The 12,718-nt window shown below is 39.8% G+C and overlaps 1 protein-coding gene across 1 annotated transcript in view; it reads right to left on the bottom strand.

Moving 5' to 3' along the window:
• dock1 (dedicator of cytokinesis 1) overlaps nt 1-10,619 on the bottom strand; it is a 179,846-nt gene extending 169,227 nt beyond the window's left edge. Inside the window, exon 1 of the mRNA XM_023406577.2 lies at nt 10,424-10,619. Coding sequence (XP_023262345.1) covers nt 10,424-10,466 — 43 coding nt within the window. The 5' untranslated portion in view covers nt 10,467-10,619. The remainder of the gene's footprint in view (nt 1-10,423) is intronic.
• Nucleotides 10,620-12,718: the final 2,099 nt, after the last annotated feature.

Raw genomic sequence — 12,718 nt, forward strand, 5'->3', positions numbered from 1 at the left:
TGACGCTTTTCATGGCGGCAGGAAGATTAACAATACCTCATTTAAAAAAATTAATTAAATAAATGATAAGGTAAATGGAGAAACACAACACTGCAATCTGTGTACAGCAGAGGAAGTGTGGGAGGGTTTGGGGCTTGAAGAGAGAAGTATAATGAAGGGAAGAGCAGGTGGAGATCTACAACATACCAGATCTAGATGCCAATAGCAGTAATACCTTTTGGCAGAAGTTCCTGCCATGTGCCCAGCTCCAACACAGGCCTCAGGGTACAATCTAACGCAAGCCGATAATTTTGCTTCCACTGCCTCTGCAGAGCCAAGTTATTCCTTTAATTGAAAATCATCTTCCCAATACAACAGGGACAGAGAGCAGAACCTAGCTTATTACAGAGCACTGAGCAAAGCTTTTCACAGAGAGTTTCTCACACAGTGATCTCTGGTGTTATTTGTGGTGGTACACGAGTATCTCCACTGGCTCTGCAAAGCAAACCCGTCTGCACTTTGCACACACATCTCATGAGCTGTAGAATGAATAGGAGCCTTGTGAAACACTTTCTCTGTGACTCATCGACTCAGCGGGCAAATCATTTTAAATAATCTTGAAAATAATATTCAAGACTTGGGTGAAGGCTGAAGATTTACCTTTTTCTCTGTTTTCACAGTGATATTACAAAAGCAACTTATGTTAAACAGCAACAGTAACACATCTCAGGGTTATATTTTTCTTCCATCTACACAGCGATACACAGCATGGGGAAATAAATTGGCAGAATCCACACAGATTAGCCTTTTGCACAGCAAGAAGTAGCTAATTATTTCCTGCCCTGTGTTACATCTCTTGTGATACGAATGCTAATGAGTGCATAATTACCTTCAAATATTTGAGGAAACTCTGTAATTGACTCAGCAAGTTTACTTTGAAACCTCAATGGTGGCTCTCTGCCAAGAATGAGACTTCACTGACAAGCATATGATGCAACACTTGACCTTCATCAGGTGGTGTCTGCTGCACCTAGAAGCGTGAGTTGAGCAAATCAGACATATGCAACAATAAAAAACGCCCAGGATTTGTTCCTCATGCTGTTATTTCTAATCAAGGAGCTGAGGGTTATGTTCTACTGAAGCAGACGTCACACTGTCAGTGATGAGAGAGCAGTGTGGCATCAATACTCTGAAATGTCCCACAGAAAAGAAGGAGGTTGGGAAGATCAGTAATAAAAATGGTAGGAAGAAAGGTTGCCTGGAGTCACTAGCTGCCAACATCAAACCGTCTTAAAAACCAGGCACAGACATTCTTTCACAGCAAGGAACGTTCAAAAAGACAACTGACAAGTGAGCAGATACAACAGAGGCTGCAACAGCAACACTTAGCTCCAATTTAGCTGAGGAGAAAGTTTCTTAATATTAGCCATTAGCCGTTAGTATACCTGCTCAACTTTACATCACACACTCCTATAAAATGTTCTGTGTTAAATTGCTGGAACAGATGAAGGCAATTAACTTCCAGTGTAATCCACTGAACCTCTTTGCCACATGGGGCAAATGGTTTAGTCACCCAGAGAAAACAAAGATCTAACCATTCATTTGGCCTCAACACTCGATAATGTTGAAATTAACTACCACTCCGCGCTCGTCGTGACTACAAAGAAGCAGAAGTACTTTTTGACAGAGCATGGGACACGGTGTACTGGCTCCTCACAGCATCATTATTTGGCCTTTTGAAATAAAACGTTTAATACAATAGCAAACCTTGGTCTTATTGCAGTACCAATGCTGAGTCGGATGAGCCTGACCTCCATATTAATGACTGTTAAGACAGATTTGCTGGCTGGATGTCTCCAATTTGAAATAGACCTGGACTCCACCGCTTTTCCAACAAAAGCAACAAAAGTCTGAATTCTCATTTGATCTCCTACGTATCTGCACAAGCTTTAAAGAAGCAAGAAAAAGTTTTTAGAATAATAATTATATCAACACCTTGACTAACCCCATCAATTCTTTCATTTAACAACTTAATTGGAGCAGCGCAGGCCTGACGTGACCTCTCTGAAACAATTTGCAGTTTGCAGCAAAACCAAACATGCATCTAGTTATGTATTTATACCATAGCTTATTCCTTTGCCTTGCCTGCAGAGTGTTATTTACCTGTTTACTTTCAGTATCTCAATAGGTTACAAGGTTGTGCTTGTGGTTACACAGATGACTGTTGAGCTTTTGATTTCAATAGCAGGGGAGGTATTTTTAACTATCACTTCTGAAATGCACAAAAGCGTGGTTGTGCTGTTCTGTTAATAAAGTTTGGCACGTACAAAACCCTTCCAAGTACTGAATCATGGTCCTTCTGCAGTATAAAATACAGAATGAACTAAAATATAAGATTTAAAATAGATATAAATTTAATAACAATAATTTGGGGAATTGAATTAGTTGCAGGCCTACATTTTTGTACACCATGTGATGTTCTAACAAGGTATTTAGATTGATTTTTTTGCTGTTACTGGATGTTTGTGTATCACTTTAAATGACTTCATAGTGTTACTAGAGGAAGGGCTGAAGTTCAGGTAGAAAATATGATGGCCAGATGAAAATTCATTTCATGTCTCCACAATCTCTGTCTTCCCTTTTTTAAACAAAAGGAGACCGAGGTGTCAGCTACAGCGGTGAGACAACTTCATATAAATCCCTAAAGGTCGATCACAGAGTAGAGCTGCCACTCACTGAAATCTAAAACTGCCTCCAGGGCCCACCAACATCTGAGCTGCAGGGCTCTGACTTTATCAAGTATTTAGCCAGACAGACAGACAGACAGACAGACACACAGACAGACAAACACACACACACACACACACTCACACACAAACACACAAAAGGCCATTTCATCAAATGCCAGCCGTACTGAAAGGCTGTCTCTTGCTGCATGTGGCAATCCCAAGCCCATCTGCGACCACAATCAATGACTGACACCTCCATTACAAGTCCCCAAAACAACCCACAAGACGTTTTAAAGGTGACAAATGCAACATTAATATGGACTGCAGCTGATATTAATTTTGACATCTTTATAAAGTGAATAGCCTCAGAGATCTTGATGATATCTGCTACCCATGAAACTCCGCATCTGGGATTTAAAGACTCAAAACCAATACAGTATAATGACTGGAAAACATACCTCTGGGTAAGTTTACTTAGGCAAAATAAATATGTTCAGTGGAGAATGTGCTCTAGCTTATGAGACTTTAATAATAGCTTGCATGTTGACGCCGTTGGCGCTCATCTTTAAGTTATGCATGCACCCCAAGTCGTACCTGCCAAAAGCTTACAGCGAGACTCTGTCTTCTGAGGTACTTGGGAAGTGAGTTTACCCAGGCAGCCGGTCCTTTTAGCCCATGCCTGGCACAGCATCAGCTCAGCTGCAAGCTCATCACTCCAGAATAAGAATAAAGCCTTGGCTAAAGCGCTCAGCTAGAGGTTGTTAAGAATGCTCCGTACAGACTGAACTGACAGTTTGATATTCGCACAATTCTTTCCTCTAGTTTTTATTCCCAGACATTAAACTTCATCCCCAAGCAATTATGCTGCTTACTCTGTCTTACGTTACAACTCTTATTTAAAAGTAGATATTTATAGCTTGAAAGCAAACAGACAAATAACGGATCGATAATGATCCAAAGGGAGGATAAAATTATGTTTGGATAACTGCCTTAGCTGCTGACAGTCATTTTACCAGGTCTCCCAACAGTGTTTTATAGTGCATGTGGATCACTTCACCTTATAAAGACAACCTCTGCAAACATCGTACTTAACGAATTCACTTTTACATACAATATATTATTAACCGTCATTGAAAAGGAGCAGAGGTGTTACTTTGCATAAGAAAAGCTATTTTTTTGTAGCGTGACTATTGGTCCGGCCATAATTTAATATTTAAACTGAAGAAGAGATACCATACGTCTAATCAGGGTGGTTTACCATCTTGGCTTAACAATTTCCTGAGGGAGACGCTGTTAAAATATGAGTTTAGTTCAATCAGATAAGATTTATGGTTTCCATTTTCCCCATTAATTTTTTTTTCTTGGCACATCCTTTCACACCTGCTCGAAACCCTGAATGACACAACAATCCTTTGGATTGGATTTTGATAAAGGCGCTGAATTTGATGTGGCTAAAAAGGTCAAATTCCCTACACCGCCATAATAAATGCAGTTCTTTTTTTTAACTCTGTCATTAAGGAAAACGCTTTGACTTAAACATAAACAGGGAATTACATATTTGTACCAGTGGTCATTTTGTCCTAGGAGGTTCAATTTTAGAGGTCACAATCATTTTGGATGAAACTCTTTATATATTAAACCAAGCTGAAGTTTATGAATCAATCACTTAACACCACCATGTTAACTGCCGGCATGATGAAATATGAAAGGTTCTCATATACTGATTTTCAACAAGCTGAAACTAAATGATCTAATAAGATTTGTCCATGTCAGTGACCTTTGTTTCACATTGGCATGTTACACACCATTAGCCATCTGTCAAGCTAGCATAAAGCAGCACAGCAGGACTCTTCTCAGACAATGCACAAGCTGCTTGGCATGTCCACAATCAATACCGAGGCCAGTGAAGACGGCCGGCCTGTGTAGCCGAGCAATAGGAACGACCCACATGATCAACCCAGGTGCGTGTGTGTCTCCTTTCTAATTCATGTCCCATTGTCTTTGACACACTGCCAAGGAACGTCACAGCTCATTGTATTTGTCGTGGAGGTCCCAGCACGCCCACACCTACATGTGGCAACTTTCACTACAAAAGATGCCCTGTAAAGTCACTGTCTGCCACCATCAAGCCGAGGCGATCAATCAGTTAAGAGTTACAGAGGCGACAATGAGTCTTTTAATAGTTAACCTGAAGGAAGTGAAATCAGTTTTTTTGTTCCCCCCCATCTCACTGATATTTAAAGAAGCTGAGTAAAGGTTTTATCTTCCAGGTCTGAGCAACATTTTTCTGTACCCCTGTGACGGAGGAGAAACATCTTGCACAAACATGTAGGGTACATACTGATGATAACATTTGTCAGCAGCGAGCAGTCTCTCCAGAGGTTACAGTATAAACAAAAACAGCTGAGACCATGAATGAGGACAAAAAGTCCTTACAAAAGGGTACAAATGATGAACTCACAGGATGTTGACTCATTTCTGATTCATAACATTTAATTTCAGCTCGCTCCAGTTTTACTTGTTCTCCGCCACTAAAGCATCTCCACGTTTTGTTGTAAAAAGGTGAAGGAAATCAGAAAATACTGCACTATAATTAGTAGTTAAGAGATGAACCAAATCCTCAGCTGTGTAAATCCAAGGTCAACTTGCTCACAACTGCTCCCCCCCACCCCCACCCCGCCCCACCCTCTCACCTCGACCTTTTCGGATGACAGCGACACTTAAAACAAGATGTAAAAGTGTTCCAGCTTTGTCTCAGTGGTGAGCCAAGAAGGAGTAGTGTGGAACCACTTAGCTATGCACTGATTAAATAGGCCAGCTGTCATTTGTCTTAGCCACCATCTCGCAGCAAGCCACTGGGAGCTGTACTATTAGAATTGCCTCACCAAGCAGCGCAGCCCATAGTTAATATATAATTCCCTTTCAGAATGAATAATAGCAAAGTCATGCTGACCTCCAAAGAGAGACGAGGAGGAGGATGGACAAACTTTTGGCTAAGATGAAGTGACAGCGTCTAATAAATGAGACAATAATGAGTAAATGATAAATGCATTTAAGTCTCTTAATATTGTTTGTGCAATAAACTTAGTATACTGTTGATATTTGATACTGTATCATGTGAAAAAGCAACAGTAACTCATGACAGGAAACTTTGCAATAGCCAAACTAGGTATGAATCACAAGGTTTAGCACATAGCTAGCTCAAACTGTGATCTAACTGGCACCTGACGTGTCAGTGCATGTAAACAAAGTCACAAATAAAGTTTAGAAATGTTTATGCAGAGTTGGCTGACAGAAAGGGGAAGATGTTTTAGTTATACATCTGCAGTGCAGCTCAATAAATGCAGCATAGTTGTATTAAATGGGGAGAAAGCAAAAAAACATGAGCAGGATAAGGTCCGAGGCTGAGGCTGTAGTCAAACAAAAACAAACAATCCAACAGCACGACGTACAAACTCATAATATCTGAATCAATGGTATTAGCTTAGCGTTCCAGCTCTAGGTGATCGCTCAAGAGAGTTGCACGCTTCTCACAGAGAGGGCTTAATAAAAACCCTCACACTTTACATGACCACACACATGTCCTTCACTACACCAAAGGAAGGATGTGCAATACAAAAACGTGTGCATCTTTTAATATCATCATCTCAGTTTCTGTTTGTACAGTTTTATTTATGAGAAAGGGAAGGGTGCTGGGTGGATCACAAACAGCACCTATTATACATGAAAAATATCATCCCTCTCCTGCTTGTCTTGTCTCCACAGCATCTCCTTTCTTCTCCCGGCTCGTTCCTATTAATCAGCCGCTTTATTTCACTCTAGCAAAAGCACTCCGTCTCCAATTTTGTCAGCTCAGCTTTTTTTTTTCTTTTCTCTTGGACAAACTTTAACATAGGCAGAGAGGGTGCCTTGTTCCAAAACTCAACCGTGTCGTAAATATTGTTGAACGCTTTGTTATGTCAGAATTAATAGCGGCGACGTCTGGCAGGGAGTGCAGCAATGACAAGAGCAATACTTTTTCCTTTTCATAGTTACTGTGCCTCAAACAAACGTGAGACAAGACATTTTCTGAATGAAATGCAATGAAAACAACTCCCGACATATAAAACCAAGACGTAAACTGATGGAAAAAAAAAAAAAAAAAAAGGAAAAAGAAAAAAGCAGTGACTCAAATTTTCACTCTCATATATTTCACACCAAATAGCTTGTACACAGTAAGAGAAGGGTAAAATACGAGACAGGGAATTTAAAACACATGGACAGAATTTATGTAGTAACCCAGACTGTGTTTTAATTGCAACCATATTTGTTAGCTTACTGCACTTGTGGGTGGGAGATGGTTTTCTAGGGTGCAGGGCGGGGGCTTCACAAATTACTTATGGCCTCAGTGAAGAGACGAAGCGGCTGCGTCTCTATTTTCTGCTCCCAATGTGTCACTCACCACTAACCTGTTCCAAATGAGAACCGTCTAGGGTTGTCAGTCCTGATGGCCTGCAGTCTGCCACACACCAGTTTAAAAATATGATTTCATAGCCACAGAAGAGCTAACATTTAGAGTTCAGCGCATGTGTGTGTGTTCAATTGTCCTCTTAGATAAGCTGCCAGTCTGTGATCTGACCTACAGGAAGCAACATTTCCTTGCTGCCCAAACCTGCAACTGCAAGCTGGAGGAAAAAAAAAAAGAAGTAAATGTTGCCCGAATGTATTTTGAACAACCATAGCATTTTCTGTGTTAGCATGTTAGATTACTTCAAGCAAAATTACAAAGAGAGGATCATGAACGGGTGGAAAACATTTCTCATGACAGCACATGCTCTCACGGGCAATTTATGCTGAAGTCTCAACAGCAATGTGTGGATCTAGTAAATAGTCCTGTTGCTTAGAGTTCCTTGGTTTGCTTTCTAGAACCACAGCCCTGTGAAGTCTCTCTTAAGGAGCAGATGATGAAACAGAATTAATGAGACAACACTTGAAAAAAAGTGTTTCTTGTATTTCTGGTTAATTCATCATAGAATCTGGAGACAGCTAAAAAAAAACATTTCCCAGAGGCCTTGTTAAATCACTTGTGAGATGCCATAAGAATAACCAGGCTTTCAAACTCCTGATCCCTTTGATTAATGCCACGCTGGTTGGTATTTGACAAGAAAAGAACTGTGTAATGAAATCAGCTCAAGGTCAAGAGAGATATGATTTTATCAATTCTTTAACAAATGGATTACCAAATTCCTTCTTTATGAAATGAACACCTGTCAAAGAATGAAGTCAGGGAATGAGCCAGAAAGCTCTACCTCCATTTGAAGTTTGTCAATAGTTCTAATTGTATGTGACTGCCACATGAATGTATTCTGACAATTAAGCAGATCATCCGAGTTAAATCCAGGCTGATAGGCAGCATTCTGAACATACCAGTGGAACTGAAGACATTGTTTGGAGGAGGAGGTCGAGGTAATGCCACAGGGTAATAAATATCCTTAATAACAGTGTAAAAACAATGTTTGTTGCCTCAAGTGGGTTAAGGAAGATTCCAGATGCATTAAAAACATGAGTTTCCCAAATTAAATCAGCGTAACGGTTCTGAAACCAGGCCTGAAACCATGATGCTAACGTCCACAATCCTATGTTGTGTTACCAGAAGACAAACTGTATTACCTACCTACCTAAAGCCTTGTTTTTACAATCATGCAAATGCTGTGATGTGAATCAGCCTGTATGGTAACTAAACCCTTTTTCTTTTCTTTTTTTTTTTTTTTTTTTAAATCTCTGCTATGCTCCATGAAGACAGTAGTATTTATTATTAATGCTGCTGTGAAAAGACTCAAGGAGACAGTTTTTTTAGATTCACTAATAAAGCCACAGGGTCATTATGAGAGTAGTAAATGCTGGTATGACAAAAGTTTTGCTGAAATACAAGTAAGTTCACAGTGAAAGCTGCCAGCATAAGAGGTCTCGCAGAGTGCTCATTAGTGCTACTTGGTCAACACATGAAGTATTAAAAGTGCAATGGCTGTGCACCCCACCAATCCTCTGCAGCAGTGATGTGGCAGCTGCCTCTCTTTCTACTAATGACTCATCCACTCCAGGATTCAGTGAGGCCCATGAGAATTTTCTACAAGATTTTTGAAGAACCTTGACTTTCAAGATCTCATGGATGTTGTGAGAATATATCGGGGCAATCATTAGCATCACAATAGTGAACTTTTCACACACACACACACCCCCACAACATACCACAGGCTCATATTGCATGAATTGGACTGAAAAAAAAAACAGAGCTCATTTGGAGGCTGTAGTGTGAGATGCCAATCAAAGCTTTGGTATAACCCGCTGAACTTGTCCATCAATCAGCATCAGCATCCCTCATATACAGCTGTGAGCCCTCAGCCCCTCTAATGGACACAGCTAAAAAGGGAATCAGTATTCATGTGGCGGAGCACATTACACACATTAAAAATAACAATCCACTGTCGTGAAACCAGATTCTTCTGGAAAACATGTAATTTGCTTCATTACTCACTGAGCAGAACCAGGATGTTCTAGGGAATCCCCAGAAAAATTAGGAATTGATCCATTACACTATTATTTAAGGCATTCAAGTAAAGCACAGTGAGAGTGCTTAAGCCTGGCTGTTACTCTCATATTTCACACTACCCATCATGCAATTCTTCTGATATACCACACTTGTTTCTGGATATCTTGCCTTCATCAGGGTGGTTTATGAGGTTTCCATTTTTTTCTATAGACTATATACAATCCATCAGTTAGTCAAGTGGTATTACAAGATATATTAAAAGTAATCAAGTGTATCATCTGCTGTGTAAACAGCTATGGAAATGTATTCAAATATTACACCTAATATTAAAAGTAGTCACAGATTGTGGGCCCAAATGTAAACAAATGTGGTTTAATGCAAATTTTCAAAGGTCCTTGAAATCAAATGGTTTATTAGTGGCTGAATAAATGTATTTAGTCGTTGTAAAAAGGACATACCCATATGCAATGACTTTATTTTACAAGCTGACAGTCAGATAGGTAGCTAAAACACGCCTTAATTAGTTTAATTAATATTCATGTCAGTTCTACAGCGCGACACAGAGTATATATTGCCCTGGTTGTATTAAATCCTTCAGTCTAACCACACTAACGCCAGCTATAGATACTTTTTGTGAGGGTGTATGTTCAGTGTTGTTAAATAACCCCCTGAAGGAGAAAGTGGAGGCTAAAACGGGACAGTGTTCCCAGGTAAGACCGCCAGGTTTCAAAGCATTTGAGGAAGTGACAATAAAGAGCCAAAAGCAAAGTGTGTCCATGTGTGAGAGACGGGGCAGTAAACACGAACATCCATCAAACTAAACAGTTACAAGTCATGCGTAGCCTGTTAGTAGCTAGTTAGTTTGTAGCGGAGGCCCCATAACACAGGAAACAGCGCTGCAACTAGGCGCGCCTCTAACAATTCCCAATCCACACACAGTCCTCTTCCTCACAAAAGACAGACATTCCTTGTTTTGCATTTCATGCAAACTGGCTGGCAAACAGCCCACACTTGATATTTGCACACCAGCGCTTTAGGCAAATTAAGCCCTAAAGTCGGATATACAGCAATATGAGAAACAAAACAGCCGGTCGCTTTCTCACAACAATCCTTCCCAAACTTGTGCAATCTGAGAGCAGAGAGCTAGGACGAGCTAACGATGGAGCATGCAAGTTTTCTTACGTACCAACACCATACTTCTCCTTTTTAGTGGGCACCCAGCGAGACATTCTCAGTGTCGAGGCTTCCCCGAGTTGTTGCTTCGCCTGTTAGAAAAGGTCCAGATGTGACCTCTTGCTGTTAATGTAGACTTTTCTTCACTTTCCTCTGAGCTTTGGGGAGCTACTCCGAGCAGCCATTTTCCACCAGTGACAGGACGCTCCGCAAGGGGGAGGAAGGGACCACAACCTTTTCACCCTGTAGGCGTTCATACAGCTAAACGTCCACTGCTGTTAACAGTTCGTTGGAAACTACAGGACTGGTGAAAAGTTTTATATTGGTGATTAGTTGACTCAAAATGAATTTACAGCAGTATATTATCGTAATAAGGACATTACTAAATCCAAACGATGGGTAAACTGAGACTTTTACCTCCCATCCATCAATACATGAAAATAAATACTTAATTGAGAATTATATATGCTTTTATGTTTTCTCATCTTCTGTTTTTCTCATATAGCCTATATCACTTCTCTAGAAACCTTACAAATACTTTAGGCTATTAAGGGTTTTAACAAAATAAATAAATAAAGCTGAAGCTAATGGAGGGAGGTTTTATTCTGTCTAAAAAATTATATAATACTTACAAAAAAGATGAAGAATTCAGAGATATCCAAAACAAAGAACATGGGATTAATATACTGAATGTCATAATAATAAAAAAAAAAGAAAAGCTGTTTTGTAATGTTGTAATGGTAGTAACTGCAATGGTAAACACACAGATAAGGAAGAGACAGCATATTGATGTCTGAATATGAATAAAGAGTAAGGTGGCCTTTTAATGTAGTGCATTATTTACAATTTGTTATTTTCAATAGCCTGCAATTGCTTTTTATTTTCTATATTAGAGAAATAATAATGTATCACTCCTTCACTCAGCTTGAAATAAATAAATGCATAGATAAGACCATACTAATTGCACACACGTTTCAACTTGTATTACTATTGTAATAGCCTATCATTAAAAAAAATGTATTCCTGTGAATAAATGAATGTTTCTTTAAGTAAGTGGTATTACTACATGGTATAAAACACACAGCCAAGTGAGACTGGTCTTCTGAGGGTCTCATACACTACAGAAGTAGAGTTCATGTGGTCTATGTCCACTTCCTTCCTGCATAAGTTAGCCAGTTACCCTGAGCAGTGATGTAATGAAGTGTTACTCAGAGCTGCAGGTGTTAAATGAAAGACATCAGAGGCATGCACCTGGTGCACGCATCTGAATCTGCTCATCTTTATTCATCGTCTTTTGAACGAATGTTGCATCTTGTTGCTGTATACCAGCATTCAGAAAAGTTATGACCCCATGCCCTGTCCTCATTTGCGTTCACTTCCTCCACCTGTCATTTTGGAGTAGTGGCAGCAGAGGGCGCCACCCCTTTCAAACTTATTCTGAAAGACAAGAACCTACCTCTTTTGAACCTTGTTTAAATTTATCCACATTCAATTGAGTTTTTGATTGGATTTCATGTTATCTCTCAGGCAGAGCAGACAGAAAGATGCAAATTGCTTTACATCATTGCATATTCCTTTTGCATGTTGCTGCTCAGTTTGATAAGGTGTCGTAAAGCAGGTCACAGCAATTTATATGTAAGATATCTCTGTCTTATCTCTGTCTTTGAAAGACATTCACAAAATGTTATTCCACGAGTGGGAGTGAAAGTTACTTTGAAAGACATCTGGGGACTGTTAATCCACTGAGAAACACTGAAATTCATTAAACATCAAAGCAAATGCCAATTCTTTTTTTGAAAGAAGTTGTATCTTTGTAGATCTGTTTTTAACTGCCTACAAATAAAATCTGAAGCAGAATCTTGTCTCCAGCTTTAAGCAAATTCTTCCGTCTGGTAAATACCCTTCACTCATGCATTGTGGGACATCATGTGGGTCACAGTTACTTATCTAAGAGGACACTGGCCCATTTTTAAGACAGCCTTGCTATAGTCACATGGCTTGGATAGAGGCTTGAGGATAGTAACGCCTCATCATCAGCCACCAACCACGAGATCACAGGGAAGAGCAGAAACAGGGGGAATTCAACAAAGGCCATTTCTGAAGCAGTAAGTGAGTCATGGAATAACATGGATAATCCGCTCATTAGTGATGCTCTATCATTTCTAAGGACGCCTGAGTGTCAGCAAGTTGGATCTGTTCTTTCAAACAGGGTATGTCTGACTCGCGTAAACCCAAAATTAGACGGTTTCATACTTAAAACGGTGAATGTTAATGACGTTCTTTGTTTAAACGGAGATGCTGTTACGTC

The sequence above is a fragment of the Seriola lalandi genome, unplaced genomic scaffold (genome assembly GCF_002814215.2).
Source record: "Seriola lalandi dorsalis isolate HSWRI2012SDOR001 ecotype SW California unplaced genomic scaffold, Sedor1 jcf7180002054311, whole genome shotgun sequence".
Taxonomy (NCBI): domain Eukaryota; kingdom Metazoa; phylum Chordata; class Actinopteri; order Carangiformes; family Carangidae; genus Seriola; species Seriola lalandi.